Below are 19,832 nucleotides of genomic sequence, written 5' to 3' on the forward strand. Positions count from 1 at the left end.
TCACCTTTGACAAATTTGGCCAATTAACCATCTTTGACAAGTTCTTAGGTAAAATTTGACGCTTTCTTGGGTAGCATGCACCCCATGTTTCTTCAAAAGGCCAAGAGAACATAGACAGCACAGCACCGCTATAACAGGACACATTATGCTGTAGTGTAGTAGAAAAACAACCAGTTTGCATTCCCAGTGAAGTTCACAGACTTTATTTGTATGACAGTTTTTTGTATGTCAAAGTTTTTACTATAACACTGTAAACTTATTCTCAGACATTCACGCATCTCTGATGTTGAGTACAGAACAGAAATGTACCCTCTTAAAACAAGAAAAATAATATGCATGATAAAATTATGTCATGTGTGGAAAACAGTCCACATGATTTTTTATAAATCATAGATTGGGTATTCTCTCCAGCCTGACAACGCAATCTTAAAATGCTGCATAGATGTATGGTGGGAGCAATTGAAAATTGTGTGAAAATGAAATCCACATTCTTATTTTTGAGAGGTCCCCTCATAGTGGAGCTGGAGCAGATGTCTTTAGTGTGAGCACCGATGCAAACCAAGGACTTTGAATCGCATGGAGCACTCTGTCAGTATAATATCATGCATAAAAAGTGTGATGAAGTAGGACTACAAATACATACTCAGGGAAATATCACATCTTATTGCATCTGCCCTCTGCACAGTCTGGCTTGAGAGACTAGATTGGCCAAAGTTGCTTCATCTCCAAACTGCACTCAAGTCTTCCTTATTAGACCTGTATCTTTAAACATGTCTGAGACAACCGACTCATTAATGGTGATGCCTGGAGGTTCATTTGAATGAATTGAATAGTCATGCATGTCTTTTGGTAGTGGGCATCACCTTTTATTACACAGCTACATGACCATAAAAAAAGGCTATGGGGTTTTATTTTGTTGTGCAGTTAAGTGAAAATGAAAATAAAAGCACAATATGTGCAGTTGTAATGTAATAAACATTGTATGTGTAATCAGAGCCACATATTGGTACCAGGTAGATATCGACCCTGCACATGTGAGCAACAAGGAGCCATTGATTATGACTGACAGAGATCCTGTCTTCTGAAATTTGAAAAAAATAAATTATTTTGTGGGACCAGAATTATTTAACATGGCGTTAAATAATCCCGTCCCACAAAATAATTTCATTGTGAAGAGCCACTGTTCCAGACCAATCCTTCTTTCACTGGTTCTGAGGTATGGTAGGCATAAGAATGATGACATCATCAGCAGGTGGAGTGGAAGACCCCGCCCACCTTGACTCCCTGGCCGACAAGGTCGTTGTATTCAGCCACAGCCTTCTCAGTCTGCAGGACCCTGACCTCCACACCTTTCTGTCTTACAAAGTCCAGTGTGAAGGAGGGGACCTGGAAGATAAGAAGACAGACTATTTTATTTGAATGAAACAGGGTCTGAGGTAAAGATATGGGAATTTGTGAAAAAGCTGAAAACCAATACCAACATCAATATTAACATAAGACCTCAATGATGCACAAGAGAAGTTAGTTAGTCATCACAGCAGCCAGTAACCACAGTAGAATATGATTCAGCATTGAAGTGCAGTCTACACAGTTAATCAAAAATGCAACATCTGAAAATATGGGGCAAAAACTCAAGAGTGAAGAGTTTAAACTGTGTTCATTCCATTACCTGAAGCACCTCATTCATTCCTCTGCCAATGACCAGTGTGTCTATTCCTTTCTGTAGAACTTCCTCCACATCAGTCGGCTGCACACCTGGGGTATGCTGGGTGTGTGGGATAAAACAATGATTATTTTTTTGATAAACCATAAACCACGTATGCCCTATTTTATACTTGTATCACAATGTCGTGCAACAACAATAGATTAGCTGTTCACGCTATTTTTGAAGATTTCTGCCTATAATGACATCTATCCTTTATTTACAAATGTAGCCTTACAACATCAAACTAATGGGAAAACTAATAAAATAAATAAATAATAATAATTTAAAAATTAGAGACTAGAATTTCAGAAGGCAAATTTATTGTGAACAAACACAGCAAATTATCCATTCTAATTGGGAATCCGTGTATCCATCCTTTTGCTGTGCCATCTGACTCACCTGAGTTCCAGTCTCTCTCCAGTCCCATGCACGGCTGCCTCCAGGCCACAGCTTACAGTCCTTGTAGGTGGAGGAGCATCCCTTCACCTTCATCTGGCCCCAGGACAGGGACAAGATCTCAGGTGAAGAGGAGGACATGGTCCAATTGCACCACCTGCTGGACAAATACGACGAATGGAGTTGTCGGGAATAGGTTGAACTTTGTAGCCTCGTTCTGAGCAACAGTAGCAACGCCATAAGGCTGACAAAATCAGTGGTGGAAAAGATACTCACATTTTTATGTAAGTAAAAGTATCACTACTACAAAGTAGAAATACTCTGTTACAAGTAAGGGTCCAGAATTCAAAATGTACCCGAGTAAAAGTACAAAAGTATTGGTATAAATATGTAGGCCTACTTAAAGCACCAAAAGTAGAAAGTAGGTTACTCATTATGCAGAATGTCCCATTTCACAACTTTTGAAATGTATAAAAGAAAAATTAAAATAGCAGATCGGCTATTTTTCAAATGGCCGTAATGTATATAGGGTTGAAGTGAGAAATGTATGTTTTGTAATAATCTACCAAGTAGCTGGTAGTAAAAGTTTTTCAAACAATTGTAGTGGAATAAACGTATATTTGCTTCTGAGTAAAAGTAATGAAAATTGGAACTACCCAAGTAAAGTCAAAATACCTCAAAATTGTACTTGAGTAAATGTACTTATTTACTGTACTTTACACCACTGCTTGTCACTTGACTAATGATCAGTGATCATCATGGCTACGTAAATAAACAAACAAACATTAGCTTGTTGGCTAACAACTCTGGTGATCAATGGCCCAAATGTAACAAATGTATTTGTGTCAGTCAGGTGTTGAAGCAACGCCAATAAAAATAGATTTCAATAAGTAGCCTGTATTTTAATGGTTAATCAGCAGCAAGACCATAGTTAGACTCTAAAATCAGAAGAAATGCAATAGTTCCGCTTACCTCAAAAATGACGTCACTAGTGGCTCGCCACGCCCCCCACAATACACTAGAAACTCAACTCAAGATTTTTCAAATATCTGATTTATATTTAGAGATGAAGACTGACATGAAAAAGTAAAGGAATATGACAATATCACATTATCACAAACACATCAAGCAGCCGTTTAACAAATCACAAATGTCCACAAACTAAATATACATGTTGGTAGTTACTACTACAAACACAAATGTTGTTCTTGTTTAAGATGTTAGCTTAAAAGAATGCACAAAAGGAGACCCCGCAATATTCAACATCAACCATCAACCATCATATATATTTTTTTAAATACATGCAAGCATGAAAACCTGGTCTGTCTCACACACTCTCTCACACACACACACACACACACAGTATACCAACGTAAAAAAAAAAGAGTGCACCACATTAGAGTGGAGTATAAAACATAGTCATCCTCAGGAGTCGGTAACACTCCAGTATGTCACACACAGGGTAACTGGAGTCTACAGAAGGTATCTGAAATGCATTGATATGTTATCTTATCTCCCTGAGATTCCCAAGTAAACATCTATGTACAAGTGATGGCTAGTAGTTTCACATGCAAAAGAATAAAGACCTCAAGTCCACCAATACTGTAGGGCCTTTCTACGGCACCATAGAACGGTTCTGAGAACTGTTAATAAAAGTTTGCCATTGCATTTCCATTTGTGTACTAACCCCTCATTTATGGATTTACGGTATGGTGTACCTGTGGGAGAGCTTAATGACATAAGTATTCAAAATCAAAGGGCATCCTCAGCATCAGACACCAATGGTACCTGACTAAGCAGCAAACTAAGGTTTTGACTGATCTCTCCATTTTCTCTCTCCATCTCATGGATATTCTCTCGCACGCATGCACGCACACACATACGTCTCTTTCCCGGCCCTACTTTTGTCATTCCAAAAACCCAGGTTAACAGGAAAGACCACACACACACACAAAAAACTGTTGGAAATCTCATCCTACGTACCATTACTTTTCAGTTTTCAGTACAGTTAACTGTTATAGTACAGTTTCCTCAGTGTTAATAAAGTGATACATTAATACTGAGGATTTAAGTGTGTAAAGTACCATGAATTAATTGTTACATTTTGTGGTATTCCCCTTTAAAATGGTTTGAAATATGACAATGGCATAAAATTACATTCTCACAAATAACTAGTAGTGCAACTTGATGTTAGTACCTATAAAAACTCCTATTCTATACAACGTATTAGCTCATGCAGAGTTTTTGCTTGTGCGATTAGTTTAGGCAGCAGTTCAGTGAATCACACCCAGTATCACTGGGTTGGATTGGGGGCAAGTCCCTGTGACATACTAGCATCATGTCCAGGGGGTGTACTTGCGTACCAAGCTGCCTCACGCTAAGAACCTGCCACATGGCTCATATACTGTTGGTTCCCTAGGCTACTTACTTCAGTGGATCACATAGATTGTGACCAAATAGTTGTACAACAGTGCCAATACACTAAACAAAAATTCTGCATTTAGAATCAGGGATCTATTCAGGACAACAAATTAAAGCAGAAATTCAGGAAAACTATCCCCTATCACAAAAAATGGGGGGACAAGAAATATCCATTAGCAATAACTGTGCAAAAATATAAAAATCCTAAAGATATACAAAAAATAAAAAAACAACAACATTACATCCCCGAAATGCATTTAACATTGTATGACAAAATATTTGGTTTCACGAAATCTCCCCATGTGGGCAACTGCCATCGCATATCCAGCAATGATTAAGAACGATGGCCAAATCAATCCGTTAATCACTTCCATTAGTGCTCTGGTATCTTGAGTCTTAAGGTGGATGTTAGTTACACTATGAAACATTCACAGAGTCAGACAGGTCTGTATCCAACACCTGGCCAGCAGCCAATCAGACCACTCGCTGGCGGACCTCTCCTCCACCTGTAACGTCACTGTTTCCTGGCAACAGAGGAGATAATTCTGGGGGGGGAAAAGAAAAAAGGTTGTTATACTTCATTGGGCTGTTAGTCTGTAAGAACGTTACCACACACAGTGGGATAAGAAAGTTGATTAGAACAATCCCTATTTGTTGTTTTTAACTATATATAAAACCATAATGTTCCTATTCTGGGCATGTCATAATAAACACTAGGCAAGAAATCTGCAATAATAGGCAAACTTTCTGTGAAAATAGCAGAACTACAAGCTCACAATGCATGCATTGTGAAAGTGTTGCTGATACAGACAGTAAAGCTAAGAAGACGACAGTGTAGGAAAGACACAGGACAGAAGGATCGGGTTGGATTCAATAATGATTTTTTTTAGATCCATGTGATTGGTTGTATGACTATCGCAGGCACCATATTTATGTGTGACTATACTTGTAATGTATTCTTTATACCCTGAACAAGGCAGTTACCTGCCAAAACGTTGGTTTCTTTTGACTCTGCGTCCAAAAAATAAAGTATTGGCACTTTGGCTACCAGTGTACGTGGCCATTCTTCTTGTCTGTTTGTCTACTATTTGAATTATTCTGCCGTGGGCCGGCACCACTACAAGGACTTTGGTGTGCATAGCACTCTCGTGAACAGTGGATTCAATAATGAGCCAAGAGGGAGGCCAGTGTCTTAAGCCTAGTTCAGACCAAAGATTTGCGACGATGCAAAACTAATTTAAGCTCAATTTATACTTTGTTGTACGACGGTGTTGCACGCCGAAAAGAGCTTCTAGATCTGCTATTACGACACCGTCGTACGACAGAGCATAAATTAAAGCTGCACTATGTAACTTTCCTCTTCTACCCCGGATTGATGAACCCGGTTTCTGTGCCGTTCATTTTTTAACATTGAGCTAATAGAGCCTGCCTGCTTGCTCAGGGGATAAATTTAATCTTGACCAACAGGTCAAAATTCTTGTCAGATCCTGTGTCTAGGTGAGACATGACCTTTGACACGTTCTAAATGTCTCACACGTTCAGAGTCTCGATGAATTGAATACACAGGACGTCAATGGGAATAAGGCCTTGGGCTTTTTTGGGGTTATCCTTATAGCACCTGTTGTATAAATCTGTACCACTGTACATTTTTTGCAAACCTTTAATAAAAGTATTCAGTCAATCAAATAGAAGAGCAGGGAAACAAAATACAGCCACCCCAATTGTAAAGTTATATTACATAGTGCCGCTAAGCGCTTTAAGCATCAGAAGGATGTTGCAGATACACATATTCAATCCAAGTCCCTACTATATGATAATTAAGTTATTACTGTCCTTCTCCATACTCACCCCTCATCATCAAGCTTGTATCCTTCAGAGCAGGTGGGTTTGGACCATCGCTGCCAGCTTTTGCAGCTCCAGTGTGGGCAGTGGTTGGGCTCCCATTGGGGTTGGCAGGTTTAGCTTTATACGGAGGCCGTTTCCTCCCATCCACAGTGTCAACCTTCACCTGGCAGAGGTTCTGCAGCAGCCCCATGAAGTCAAACTCCTCTCCTGTACTCTCACCTTGTCTTTTCAGCAACTCAAGCACCTGTTGTACATGACACACAACAGTAGTTCTCTATTGGGTTCCAAACTGGGACACACCTTTCACTGCGACTACAATGTCAAGATGTAAAATATGCATGTATTCTTTTGTGTTTCTCTCATGTAGGAAATTAAATCATCACCTTAATGTGAAATAGTCCCTTGTGACACAATACATAAAAAGAAACTTGACCAGGGTGGGAAATCATCACTAGCTACTTTGACCGTGGCTGGCAATTTGTCTATACAGAACCAGCCACACTGCCAGTCAACCTCCATTCATTGGCCGGTCCCATTGTAAATCCCATTTGGTATGTAAAATGGTGTAAGTGGGTGAACTGTAAAGTCATAAGAGCCACTGTGGACAGTAACGTCTGGCTTTCTGCCCTGAACGCGAAACTGAGCAATTACGCAGCCCATGTGTCCTGATTTTTAACCACTTTTAATCTGGTGTCCCTATTTTGGTCATTATAGGTGACATTTTTCAAATGTTTACGTTTTTCAAACTCAATAAACTCACGCGTTGGGAGCCTTTAGATCTGCTGTTTTTGAAAATGTTTGAATAGGGCTTAAAGGTAGGGTAAGTGATATTTTTGGGTTAAAACAAAAAGTATTTTGTTAAAAGGTTAAAGCACTATATTCTGATAGTAATCATTGCTATATAGTGTTTGTTCAGTAACAGGAGTCTCCCCGTCTCTCCAGCTCTTTAATAAACAGAAAATACATTTTCTGGTAGGTTTCAAAATCTCAGCCAATCAGGAGAAAGTACCCATTTCTAAGCTTCATTTTTATAGTGTTCCAGTTCTAATTTTGCCTGCTAATTTCTTAGTGTCATCACTTCCAATTTCACTTGTTTAATCTATATCCTGATTGAGTTCTCTATCCTGATTGGATAAAATTGGAAATGAAACTGAAACTGAAACGAAAATGCATTTTCTGTTTTATAAAGAGCTGGAGAGACATGGAGACTCCTTATATGGACAGGACACTCTATAGTAACGAGCACTATCAGAACATAGACCCATTTTGCAATTATTTGAATAATTGCAAATCACTTACCCTACCTTTAAGTGAACTATATTTATGTGTGTATTTTACATTTACCTATCTGCTTGTTTCATTCATTGAATTAAAGTTAAATAGTTCAATATATATACTTAAAGCTGTATAAAGTATTTTCCCTCTTTTATTTCCCCCCTCTTTCATTATTTTGGTTTTTCCAATGATATATACTTCCATTATGTATTTATTATTATTCTCTTCTTGTCCTTGTACTTTAATTGTTACTATATTAGGCGATCTATGAGAGGGAGGTGGGTGGGGTGAAAATAGGGGTAAAAAGAAAGATCAAAGTACAATCATCTATTAATTATACAATAGCTTATATTGACACTTTTATACCTTGTCCTCCCTAAATAAAAATAATATATAAAAAGGAAAAAAAAGAAGAACGCAGTATAAGTTTCTTTAGTGAATAAAATGTTATTTTGACCAATCTGTATGGTAGAGTATGTTAATACAATATAACTTATACACTTGAGGTGGTCTATTTTCATATCCCTGCTCTTCTATTGAAACATTTAAATCCTGTGTATAGGTTAGACACGACCTTTGACACAATCCTGTTTCTGGTATGACATGAGGGTCAAAATTCAATTTCTCCACTGAAGCAGGCAGATACTATTAGCTTAGTGGTAAAAATGTCAGCACTTGCGCAGGAGACCCAGGTTCAAATCTGGGGTAGAACATGAAAGTTACATAGCTTAAATTACTTTTTTTTTAAATCTACCATAAAGTTCTGTGTTTATTTTGTATTTATTTGTTTGCTTATAAGTTGAATGTTCTCAAATATAAACTTTAATCAAATCTATGTTTTTGACATCAAGATTTTGCATTTGGATACACAGACACACACCTTCATGTACTTGTAGGACTTGAGTTCACTGAGATTCTCCTGCAGGTAGAGCACATACATGGCGAGGTCGTCCCATTGGCCGCCAGGGTGGGGCAGAACGTCCACAGTGGGCAGCAATTCGTACATTTCCAAGAAACTTGCGTATCCATGGCAAAAGAGTGGACGGATGCTGGCATAGATGACCACAGGAACGAGCGTAAGGTACACCACCAAGTTGACGAGGCTGACAACAGAATCAAACAAAAGAGAAAGATCATAATTTACACTGTCAACCCCCCAATCTATGTTTAAACACTTTCAAACCTGGCATTAAACTTTGATTGATTGAATACTTTATTAGCAGTTTGCAAAAAAAGTACAGGAAAGTACAGTTCAATACAAGGTAAGCTAAGAGGATTTAAAACCCAAGAAAGCCTATGGCTTGTTTCCATTGGGGTCCTTTGTACTCAATTCATAGAGAGACATTTAATGACAGACAGATATACACTACTATGCAAAACATCATAACAACAGTTTGAAAACAGAGGGCCAGTTTAGAATTGCAGCCACCTGTACTGTAGGTACTCTTTTAGAGCGGTTTTGAAGGAGAGTAGGATTTTACACTCCTTCAAGGCTTTTGGTAGGACATTCCACATTTTTGTGGCATAGCAGGAGAACGAATTCAAACCCTTGTTAGTGCCAAATCTGGGTTGAACGTGATCAGTGGAGCTACCTCTGGTGTTATGATTGTGGTCTTATCGGTGTAGTGTATTTTGTAGACCAGGCCCATTGCAAGTTGCTGTACTCTGTCCTCAACCCTGAGCCATCCGACCCTAGCAAAGTGAGCAGGGGTTAGATGAGTCGTAGATGTAAGGCCAAGAAGTAGCCTTACCAGTTTGTTTTGGGATGTCTGGAGCCTTGTTTTTAAGGTGGTACCATGAGGTGCATGCATAGTCGAAGTAACCTTGGATGAGTGCTCCTGTTAGAATCCTCAAAGTATTCTTACTGACCAGAGAGGAGCTCCTATACAAAAAACGTGTTCTTTGGTTGACTTTTTTTTCTATTCTACCGAGTTCAGAGCTAAGGGTTTTTCAACCTGTAACTTGTCCCTGTCCGAGACCAGCAGAGCCGAGTCATTCACGAACAGGAACAAGTTACGGTCACAAGCTGATGTCATGTCATTTACATATATTAGGAACAGTAAAGGCTAGTATGCTTCCTTGCGGAACGCCACAGCTCTCCCCTCCAGATAGGATTGCATCCAGCTCCCTGATGTGCTATCAAAACCAATTGCTTTTAGTTTATGAATCAAAATAGAGTGATTAACGGTGTCAAAAGCCTTTTGGAGGTCCAGCATGACCATGCAATTTTTTTTTTTGCCAAAGTCCACCTCTTGTTTGATGTGGTCGTTCAAATAGAGAAGGCCTGTGTCAGTAGTGGGATGTTCTGAAGCCAGATTGGAATTCGTACATTCGTTTTTTTTTTCAGCAAGATACCTTTCAACCTGTTCATAAACAATTTTTCCCATGACTTTTGAGATGGAGCAAAGAATAGAAATAGCGCGGTAGTTACCGGAGTCTAATTTGCTTCCTTTTATGTACAGAGGGGTTACTCTTGCTATTTTGAAACCATGGGGGACCTGTCCCTGTTTGATGGAGAGGTTTATTATCACAATAAACAATTTTCAATATGTTTAATTAGAACTAATTTTGGGGGGTGACTTGATAAATCACATGGATACATGAGCAAGAAGACCCCAGACCCCAGCCAAAAATGTTCAAACAGTTAGAAACGAAAATCTGCAAAAAGATGCGACAATAGCCCACCTACAAGCTTACCTTGTAGATCGGCTATTTTTTGCAATTTCCGAAAATTATAAAATAGGTACCTCAGCAATGAGAAGACCCCGACAGCGATGAGCTTGCACTGAACCTTTTCAGGAACGGTGGAGTCATTGATGAGCAGTCCGGTGCGCAACGTGCATCCAAACTCATCCGTAACAGAGGCCAGCTGGAGGTAGTAGCCCAGGTAGACACAGGCACACAGGAGGGTCAGCAGGGTCAGGCCGCGACACAGCAGGTATCGAACCAGCAACACCCGCGAGAAACGCTTGGTCTTCAGGTAGTTCTCCATCAGGGGGTAGATGAAGCAACCTTCAGTAGGGTCACTGGGACAGGAGAGGGCCAGATGGAATATTGAAAAAAAAAAGTTAGCATTCTCCGTCATATTTTTGTTATGACTAACCTTACAATACAATGTTGTTTTAAACAATAGACGGTATAGAAAGTGAAAAGTGAAACATGGCGTGAATCAGGGGTCACACACACCTGTCTAAAGAGGCCGTGGACATCCTGGACAGGTTTGAGGTGGCCATGCGTTTGGCCAGGTTCACGGCCCGGTTGTAGCAGCAGTCCAGCTGTTCCATGATGAAGCCCAGGTCAGACTGCAGGATAGGAGCGGTGGAGAACCTCCAGAACAGAGCCGGGATGTACATCATCACTGCCACCAGCAGCAGGATGTAGGGGAAGAACTGACAGGATAGTGGCGAGAAAGAAAAAGAGGTGTAGGCTGGGATTACTGAGGGAATTCAATACTACTTTACATAGTGTTAAGTTTTAGAATAATCTCAATGTGTGAACAGACACGGTCATTGTCCGGCCAACATCATTCGACTGGCGTGACACCAGTAGAATACTTAATAAGGAGAAGTAGAAGGGTCATTTACACAAAGACGCCATATGACAAAATGTCTTAATTGTCGGTAGAGTGGGTTAAATATTTTATTACAGTAATAAAGTAATAACTAAATCATCTTAGTTGAAGAAAACATAACCAAGAGAGCAAAAATAAAGTGAGGGGAGTTCAGCGAGTGGGAGGATGGAGGGGGAAATGATCCTCAAGAAGAGGTTCAGCGCTACTTCTATACCCAGTTCGTATTGGAGGGGGGTGAGCTCGTTGGTTTCTGGGGAAAGCAGCAACAAGTCTTTCCTCAGCTTGCCAAACAGGCCAGGAAACATCCCGGCAACAAGGGTATCTCAAGCGTGCATACCTTCAGCTCTGCCAGCCGGGTGAAAGTGGAGAAAGAAGAGAGAGAAAGAGCGAATGGACAGAGGGAGGCACTGTACCAAAATGATAAGACAATGTGACGTTTTCCCATCTTAGAAGGACAGAATAGAACAGACCCAGCGTGAGTGTGCATTAAGGTACCTCCCTTGTTCCATTCGCTGTCTAACTTTCTCTCTCTCTGTTGTCTCTCACCATTCTCCTGTGTGTTTACCCCCCCCCCTCCCTCCCTCCCCCCAAATAACAGATCAGCAGCAATACATAAATTCTACCTTTAAAGGTGGTAGTGGGTAGCTTAAAGGACGACTTCACCACTTTTCAACATATGTTCATATAATAGGTCCTCACTAATGCTCATGATAAAATGATTTAAAAAAAATCTACTTGGTCTGTGTCTCATAGGAGGGCTGTGGACAGTCCAGAAACCCGTCTACCAGTGACATCATCGTTAGGCAGGATTTTTTCCCCCAAAAAGATTACATTTTTTTAATTCAGATTTTTATTAAGGCGTGAACAATGGGATCTATTATTGCATTGCAACTTTCCAGGAATACAAAGCCTGCAGTTTCTATTAGCTTGGATTCCCCATCGATGATGTCACTGGTAGACGGGTTTCTGAACTGTCTACAGCCCTCCTCTGAGACACAGACTGATTAGAACAAAATTGTACCATTTTATCATGAGCATTAGTGAGGACCTATTATATGAAGATATGTTGAAAAGTGGTGAAGTCGTCCTTTAAATACTTTGTTTTTAGCTACTGATGGACAATGCTTTACCATCTTGACCCTCAATATTAGGCAACTAATTTAATCAAATAAAATAAAAATGAAATAATAAGTCAATAATATGATATGAATAATAAAAGGCAAGAAATATTATGAAACGGGTTTTATGCACAGCAAACAATAGTGCACTCTGACTGAAAAAAGACTGATGCCAGTTTCATGTATGGCACACATGGTTGAGATTTCAGTTCCTTCATTTCTTTTTCTTAGTTCACTGTCAGCTGAAAAAATCTAGTCAAATAATATGTGGTTTGTCTGAAAGAGTCTTTCCATGTTCCCTTTCTTCACCATCACTGGCCAGTTGTTAAGACAAACACGTATAAATAAAACTGGTGACTGCAATTGATCCTGTTTCGTGTATGGTACACACACATACAGATATGGCTGAGATTTCAGTTCCTTTGTTTTTCAAGGCTGGAGAAGACTTGTCAAATACTTTGTGGTTTGTCAGAAAGCGTCAGAAACCAAGTTCCCCTTCACCATCACTGCATAGCTGTTACTGAAGAGACAAATACATTTCCCATTCGACATGATGACAAAATAATTAATCGTATGTGTCTTATGTTTCACAGCCTCCCAAACTCATCACTGAATTAAATTCATGCATTAATAATGTATTATGACATGCATTGCTAAGGTCACCCACCAGTCACTGAGCGGCATTTCTTCATGTCTATTCCTATTCCAAATTATGGGCGTTTTGAAAATCCTGGTGAGAGGTAATACCTACTTAAGCATTAATTGTAAAACAATGAATAAATAAAAATGTGTTACAAATAGACAGTTGTCTGCCTCACCCAGACAACACCTCTCACCCAGTGCTTCATTAGTTCTTTTCATTTTGAAATGTCAAGTGTACCTTATTTTATTCTTTTTGATGTATGACATTCTATTATGCATGCAGAGCATGGATTTGTGTGTTAACGGCGGGGGTGCACCGAGGTAGTCCCAGGACCATGGGCCAATGGATTCAGGATCTGTTGATGTTGATGTGGTCACTAAATGCATTAAAACACTTTTAATGACCTCTAATGCATCAAGTAAGAAGTCTATGGAAGCCTATGTGGATAAATAAGGTTTTATCTTATAAGGATTTATGGGAATATAATTCAATCAGTTGTCTTATATTATACTATATTACATTATAATGATTTTACAGCGTACCGTATTTGTCCTTGCGTGTTGCACCACCACCTGATGTAGCCACAGAGGGAGGGTGTGTGTGTGAGTGTATACCACTCAGAGATGCTCACAAGCTAGAGTCCAAGTCAAGTTTCAAGTCTTTGAGGGGTAAGTCCAAGTCAAGTCTCAAGTCTTTAAAAAAAAATGTTTCTTAGGCATGCAAACTGGTCTGCTTACAACACTGCATAGCTGTAACTAAAGAATTCAATTCATGTACTGTGTCATCATCACTCCTTTATTGTTTAGCATACAGTGTCAGCCATTGACTAGTTGTTTGGTATAAGATCCCTTTAAACAGGCCATCGCAATGAAATAACACACAATGAAACCTTGTTTAACAGCAAACATCTGCCAACATTTATTCCAAAATCAACTTGTTGTGTTTTTTTCTAAGTGACTCACAACACTAAAATAGCTGACTTTCTTTTTTGATCAGCAAAACCCATCAGGAACCACAATGTCCGGGGAGAGTAACTGGGTCTCTGCTATAATGTTGCATACAGTAGCAATATATTAAGTTGGTCCATTTGGTCACTCTCAGAGTAACACAGAGGATTTTACAGAGCATCTTTTGATGTATTCAGTCATACAGTGTTGATACTGCAACTGTAATGAGCTATCCTTCATACTTTCAGGTATGTAGAGTATGTATGTTAGAATGTGTATATGTCTATGTTCTATTTTACAATAACAGAGCAGCCTACGACCATATTGTAACAACTGATGACAGCTTACTGTAAATTTACCTCAAAGCCTCTCAAACAGAGATGACGCGCGACATGCGGCATGCGTCATGTGTCCAAAAAAACTCTACAATCTATCAAGGCAGCACACAATGATGAGTTGATAGCTTATAGATCAGGTTTTTTTTTTTACAAACAACAAATTAGGCTAATGGTAACTTAATAAGCCTGTAACATTACATCAACCTTGTTAATAAAGTATATCAATGGCTACCGGCACAAAAGATAGTCTAAGTCTATTGTATTACCCCTTGGGGCAGATTAATCTATAATTTCCCGTCTCCTGCTCAACCTCCCCACGATCTCAATGTGGAGGTGGTGTGAGTGGATATCCATCATAGCGTCCTGCTTCCTTGCTATACACACACCTTCACCACCTCCTCCACCCCATTCAGGCAGGGTAGCCCCAACAAGGGAGCCAGTTTGCTCATGTCCCGGACCCCGGCATTAATGTGGCATTATGGCCCCCCAGCAGGCAATCGCAAAGAAGAGGGCACTAGCCACATGTAGCCACAGAGGAAGGGTGTGAGTGTGTACCACTCACCTTATGGAGCCACAGAGGGAGGGTGTGAGTGTGTACTGCTGCCCAACAGTACGAATCCACATAAGCACCCTGCTTCCAGGAGAAGTTAGATGGGGCAAAGCAGCTGATCTGTGTACCTAGCACAAATGCAATGAGACTGATATTAATTATGTACGCGCAAGACATAAATCTATGTTTGACATCATCACATGGAAATTTCAGCATTTTGATTCTGCAGAGAAATAGACTATATACATATTATATGTTTTTGCCACAATATATACTGTATATATAAATGATCTCTTCACATCAGACTCAGGACTTGAGTATTTTAAAGTATTAATCGTGTCAGTTTAAAGTCTTAATCTTGTCAATTAGAAAAACTGCAATCCCCTTTTAGAGTCCAATGAATGGACCCTTTTCACAGCCACAGACACATTACTGTGACTGTGTACAAACATCAAGTTAACTGTGCAGGGGTTTTCCATGCTGGTACAAACACCTACGTAAATGAAACAGACCCAGAATTAAATGTTATCACCATAAAATTTTAAAAGAAAGAATGTCTGCTGTGAAAAGGGTCTAATTTGTTTGATGTTGAGTTCAACTGTAAAGTATTTTGGCTGCTAAATATAGCAGTCAGTCACTGGCCTGTGGTAGTAATAAACATACCTTCCTGCACTGTAAACCATTATTGTCTCCGCCAGGCCGAAAGGCATGGCGAGAGAGTATGTTTTCGCCCCTGTCCGTCCGTCCGTCCGTGTGTCCGTCCGTGTGTCCGTCCGTGTGTCCTGTCTGTGTGTTAGCAGCTAATCTCTGGCACCGTTGGCCCGGTCGCTCCGAAACTGTGCACACACACTCCCTGGATGCCAATTCATAACCTCTGCCCCACATTTTTTAACATGGGCCTGTTATAGCGCCACCAGGAGGCCGATGTGTGCAAAACCCATTTTTTCCCATTTCTCCTACAGCTTTTATCCAAACGTCATGCAAATCGGTACACAGTATCTCTATAGTCATGTGATCAACCCGGATCTGTTCAATTTCCCATATTCCATCCTGATTGGCTAAGGTTGGCTTCCAAAGTTTGCAGGATTGGTTAGTTTTGAACAAACTGCCTCAAATCATGAACGCAGCTTGCCATTTCCATAAAATTGCACACGCACATTCCCACTAGGCCGAGGAAGAAATGCCACGTAAAACTTTTCAAATCAGCCTCATGGTGGCGCTATAACAGGCCGATTTGCATTTTTAACTATAACTGCACCGATCTGCGTGAAACTTTGCACGCACACTCCCTAGAGGCCAAGGAAAAACATGTGCACTGCATTTTTCACATCTGCTTTTTACAGCGCCACCAGGAGGCCGACTTATGTCAAATACATTTTTGGATATTAATCCTTCAGATTTTATCCAAACATCACGCAAATCGGTACACAGTATCTCTATAGTCATGTGATTAACACGCATCTGTCCGATATTTCATATTCCATCCTGATTGGCTAAGGTTGACTTCCAAAGTTTGCAGGATAGGTCCGTTTTGAACAAAATGTCTCAAATCTTGAACGCGGCGTGCGATTTCCGTGAAAATTTGCACGCACATTCCCACTAGGCCGCGGAAGAAATGCCACCCTTTTCACATTAACCTGTTATAGCGCCACCAGCAGGTCTACTTTAGCAAAACATATTTTTGCAACAAAATGCCTCATATCATGAATGCACGCACATTCCCACTAGGCCGAGGAAGACATGCCACCCTTTTCACATTGGCCTATTATAGCGCCACCAGGAGGCCACAATAACCTACCTGACCTGGCGGAGACCTGTGCTCCGAGGAGCACTTTTTCTAGTTTACTATAAATTCAGTTGTACCGTATCTTTCATTATTTTGTTTTGATGGTTTTTCATACGGCCCTTTCTTTATTCAACACAAACATAAATTAGCAACTTCTCTTGTTTTTTCTTCCATCATACAATTTTTTTTTTTAAACACCCCTGCTTTTATTATGCAAATGAATGAAGGGCTCCAGAATGACACTCATCCATCTGCTACTTTTTTGTAACCTACAACAGGGGTTCTCAACCTGTGGGTCAGGTCCCCACATGATTTTGGGGAGGTCCCCAGATGACAGTGAAGTGACAAACTATACTATAAAAACATTGGCAAAAATATAAGGAAGAGGCAGAAATTGTGAAAAATAAGCCGATCTACAAGCTTGTAGATCTGCCAGTTTCACAATATTTATCTGTGGAACCAAGTCAAACAAAATGTAATGCTTCAACTGCTACAATTCCAAGTGCTTGTCAGGGTGGGGGGTCCCCAGTTCAAATATAATTATTTTGGAGGGTCCCCAGTTCAAATATGATTATTTTGGGGGGTCACGGCCTGAAAAGTTTGAGAACCACTGACCTACAGTATAGTTGACTCGTTCATCTGACAACTTGTACGTACTGTCAATTAACCTGAGCAACTCACCCACAGACACCTCCTGAGCGAAGGCCAGGGAGATGAGGAGGAGGGGAAGCCCCACAGCAACGCACGTCACCATCATGTCCACGGCCAACTCTGTGCGCACATTATGGTACCGTTTCTGGTTGGGCTCCTTCAGCAGGAAGTCACTGAAGACGTACTCTGTAGCCACATGGGCGATGGCCATCTCTTCAGATAGATTTGCGCCTGGACTGGGCTGGGGGAACAGGAGACAAAAGTACTTTATTTTACATTTACAACATGCTCAAGTTCACAACATTAAGTCCTTTACACATTTGAACGTATGCTGGCAACAGCAGTGAAGGAGAGGCACGGGCAGTTTCTGAAATGCTTGTTAAAATGATCTGCTTACATATTCCCTTCGCATCTACAAAACGAATATATTCCAACGTGTTTTTTTTTCAATGTGGATATGGGCTTATTTCCCTGCCCCTGTAGCCATGTTCCATGCCTACATTCACAAAAAAATATTCTCCCCTACCTCTGAAGTCTGCAATCCCTTCAAACAGAGGGCTAGATGGAGTGCTAGGTGGCCCCTACGCCTCGATGAGTGAGAGAAATGGGACAACCTACTCTATATGCATGAACGCAATAACCCCTGCCTGCAACATGCAGAATGGGGAGGGATCAGAACTTTCAACAGGTCTGGGCGGGCATGGCTCCTCTATGTGCTATTCTATGGCGTGCTTATCCTAATGACAGGCAAACAGCACCATCTGCAGGATGACTATGAGCAAATCTGCACTCAACTATAATGTAAATGTATATGTTGTAACAACAAATTAATTAAATGCATACATTCTTATATATACCTACATTCATCCATACAACATTCCACTAAATAAATACATATATTATAAATATAATTAAATTATATACCACATGTGTAATGCGTGGTATACCAGTATGCACCTATACACTATTATACCATACTTATATATTATTTTCATGTATAAGGGTTAGAAATAACTAAAATATAAAAATGTCAACTAATTACAGTCATAGTAAGTCATAGTAAGTCATAGTATACCATACCATAAATCCCGTTTACTTTCCTCCCTCTGGAATCTTGTATCTGATCAAAATGAAACCAGTGTATGTTGCCTGCCCTGGCTGTATGTAATAATGTATCTGTCTGTGTCTGTCTGCACCAACAAGCCCAAACATATCAACACTTCAGGTCTCGACTTGCTCAATTTATTTTTAGAAAGAAGAACTACATTCTTGCAAAGACAGACTTGTAAACCACCTATTAATAACGGTCACGGTCAGTTTGACAGTTTTCCCCAGGGGGTGTTTGTGTTTCATTATAGAGATTATAAGAAATCACAGTTTCTGTTGTGAAATCACAGTTTCTGTGGTTAACACAACACTACAGTAAACAGTTAACAACAAACAAAGAAGATGTGTTTACACTTACCTCTGCTATCTGCTACTGATCACGAACACATCACTCTTCATGAAGACTTAGTTCACACTTGTCAAATGTCAAACATTACTGTCTGAGACTGAGCAACAACCAAGATAATGACATGAAAACATTACACAGGCGGAACAAAATAATAAAACTTTTGGCAACTGGAACTTCTTCCGGGGTAAGATGGATAACTTCTTCCTCCCTTCTTCTCCATGCGTTGTTAGCAAAGATTGTTGTTAGCATAGAATAGGCTAGATATATATATTAATGTTAGCTTGTAGATCAGTTCTTTCTGCCAAGCGACACAACAGGTTCAGGGAATAAACAATAAAGAAATAAACACTTGCTGATGTAAACCCCAAATCTCTTTGTAATTAGATGTATTTGTTGTTTTCTAGCGGTAGGTTTTGAACGGACATTTGTGACCTGTCAAATTCTGTGACTCCATATGCCCCATTTGGTAGTAAGTAATATGGCTAAAGGCCAAACCGAGCTACCGGCTTAGACGGAATTCGATAGGTCACCAGGTTGGGTGTAACATCGAGAGGCGTACCCGCGACTCCCGCCCCGCCCATTGAAACTATTACACGCCCCCTCGGTGGCCAAGTGCTCCATCCAATCAGACGTGTTTATTTTTATTTTCATTTTTTAATATCCAATCAGAAGTCGTGTTTTCAACCGGCAACATGTACATCACCACCGGTCAAGGTTTTTCAGAATAATAAGTGGTCTAATAATTAACAGCACTTCTGACTGAAATATAGATTTTATTTGTTCATAATAATACATATATTTAAAGAACAATATTTTTCATTATAACCATTTTTTTAAAACAAATAATTACGTTAACTATGAGTGATAAACACTGATAGAAACAATATTACCGTAATTCTGATATTTAATAAATAACTGAATAAGATCTTGATGCAGCAAAATGTTTCATAATAACCACATTTTCAACTCGGGGGGGGGGGGGGGGGGAAGCATAGATCTACAAGCTATCAATGCGTTGCGGAGCACCCAGAAACGACGCGTTGATGGCTTGCAGATCTGTTCTATTTTCCTCTTTTTGGCCAGCGAGAGACCCGTCGCCCAGTGTTGCCATGTCCGCTTATTATAAGCGA

General features: G+C 40.0%; 2 protein-coding genes across 5 annotated transcripts in view; both read right to left on the reverse strand.

Annotated features, from left to right (window-relative positions):
* Positions 1-187: 187 nt before the first annotated feature.
* Positions 188-19,832, reverse strand: part of aamdc (adipogenesis associated, Mth938 domain containing) — a 282,823-nt gene continuing 263,178 nt past the window's right edge. Inside the window, exons 1-4 of one of the 2 annotated variants that reach the window (XM_080429470.1) lie at positions 3,074-3,080; positions 2,105-2,258; positions 1,670-1,765; positions 188-1,386 (exon numbers count right to left, since the gene is read on the reverse strand). In XM_080429470.1, coding sequence (XP_080285596.1) covers positions 1,246-1,386; positions 1,670-1,765; positions 2,105-2,242 — 375 coding nt within the window. In that variant the 5' untranslated portion in view covers positions 2,243-2,258; positions 3,074-3,080 and the 3' untranslated portion in view covers positions 188-1,245. Of the gene's footprint in view, positions 1,387-1,669; positions 1,766-2,104; positions 2,259-3,073; positions 3,081-19,832 lie in introns of those variants that run through there. The other variant, XM_080429469.1, reaches the window with a different exon arrangement.
* Positions 3,139-19,482, reverse strand: LOC308086095 (pannexin-1-like). Of its 3 annotated transcripts, none has more exons than XM_080429466.1 (8): positions 18,712-19,482; positions 17,277-17,487; positions 14,822-14,937; positions 10,829-11,031; positions 10,390-10,668; positions 8,523-8,745; positions 6,371-6,611; positions 3,139-5,067 (listed from the first exon to the last, which is right to left on the reverse strand). In XM_080429466.1, the coding sequence occupies exons 2-8, from the start codon at positions 17,455-17,457 to the stop codon at positions 4,997-4,999; spliced, it is 1,314 nt and encodes a 437-aa protein (XP_080285592.1). In that variant the 5' UTR covers positions 17,458-17,487; positions 18,712-19,482; the 3' UTR covers positions 3,139-4,996. The 3 variants fall into 3 exon arrangements, with proteins under 3 accessions (XP_080285592.1, XP_080285591.1, XP_080285593.1); XM_080429465.1 differs by lacking the exon at positions 18,712-19,482 and adding an exon at positions 18,327-18,496; XM_080429467.1 differs by lacking the exon at positions 18,712-19,482 and adding an exon at positions 17,773-17,846.

The sequence above is a fragment of the Gymnoscopelus braueri genome (assembly GCF_963280865.1).
Source record: "Gymnoscopelus braueri genome assembly, chromosome: 5".
Lineage (NCBI taxonomy): Eukaryota > Metazoa > Chordata > Actinopteri > Myctophiformes > Myctophidae > Gymnoscopelus > Gymnoscopelus braueri.

Excerpts from the sequence above, each read along its gene's own strand:
- LOC308086095 (XM_080429465.1), bottom strand. Across the intron at positions 6,612-8,522 it reads AGTCCTACAAGTACATGAAG|GTGCTTGAGTTGCTGAAAAG; the intron begins GTGTGTGTCTGT and ends CATGTACAACAG. Across the intron at positions 5,068-6,370 it reads TACAAGCTTGATGATGAGGG|AATTATCTCCTCTGTTGCCA; the intron begins GTGAGTATGGAG and ends TTCCCCCCCCAG.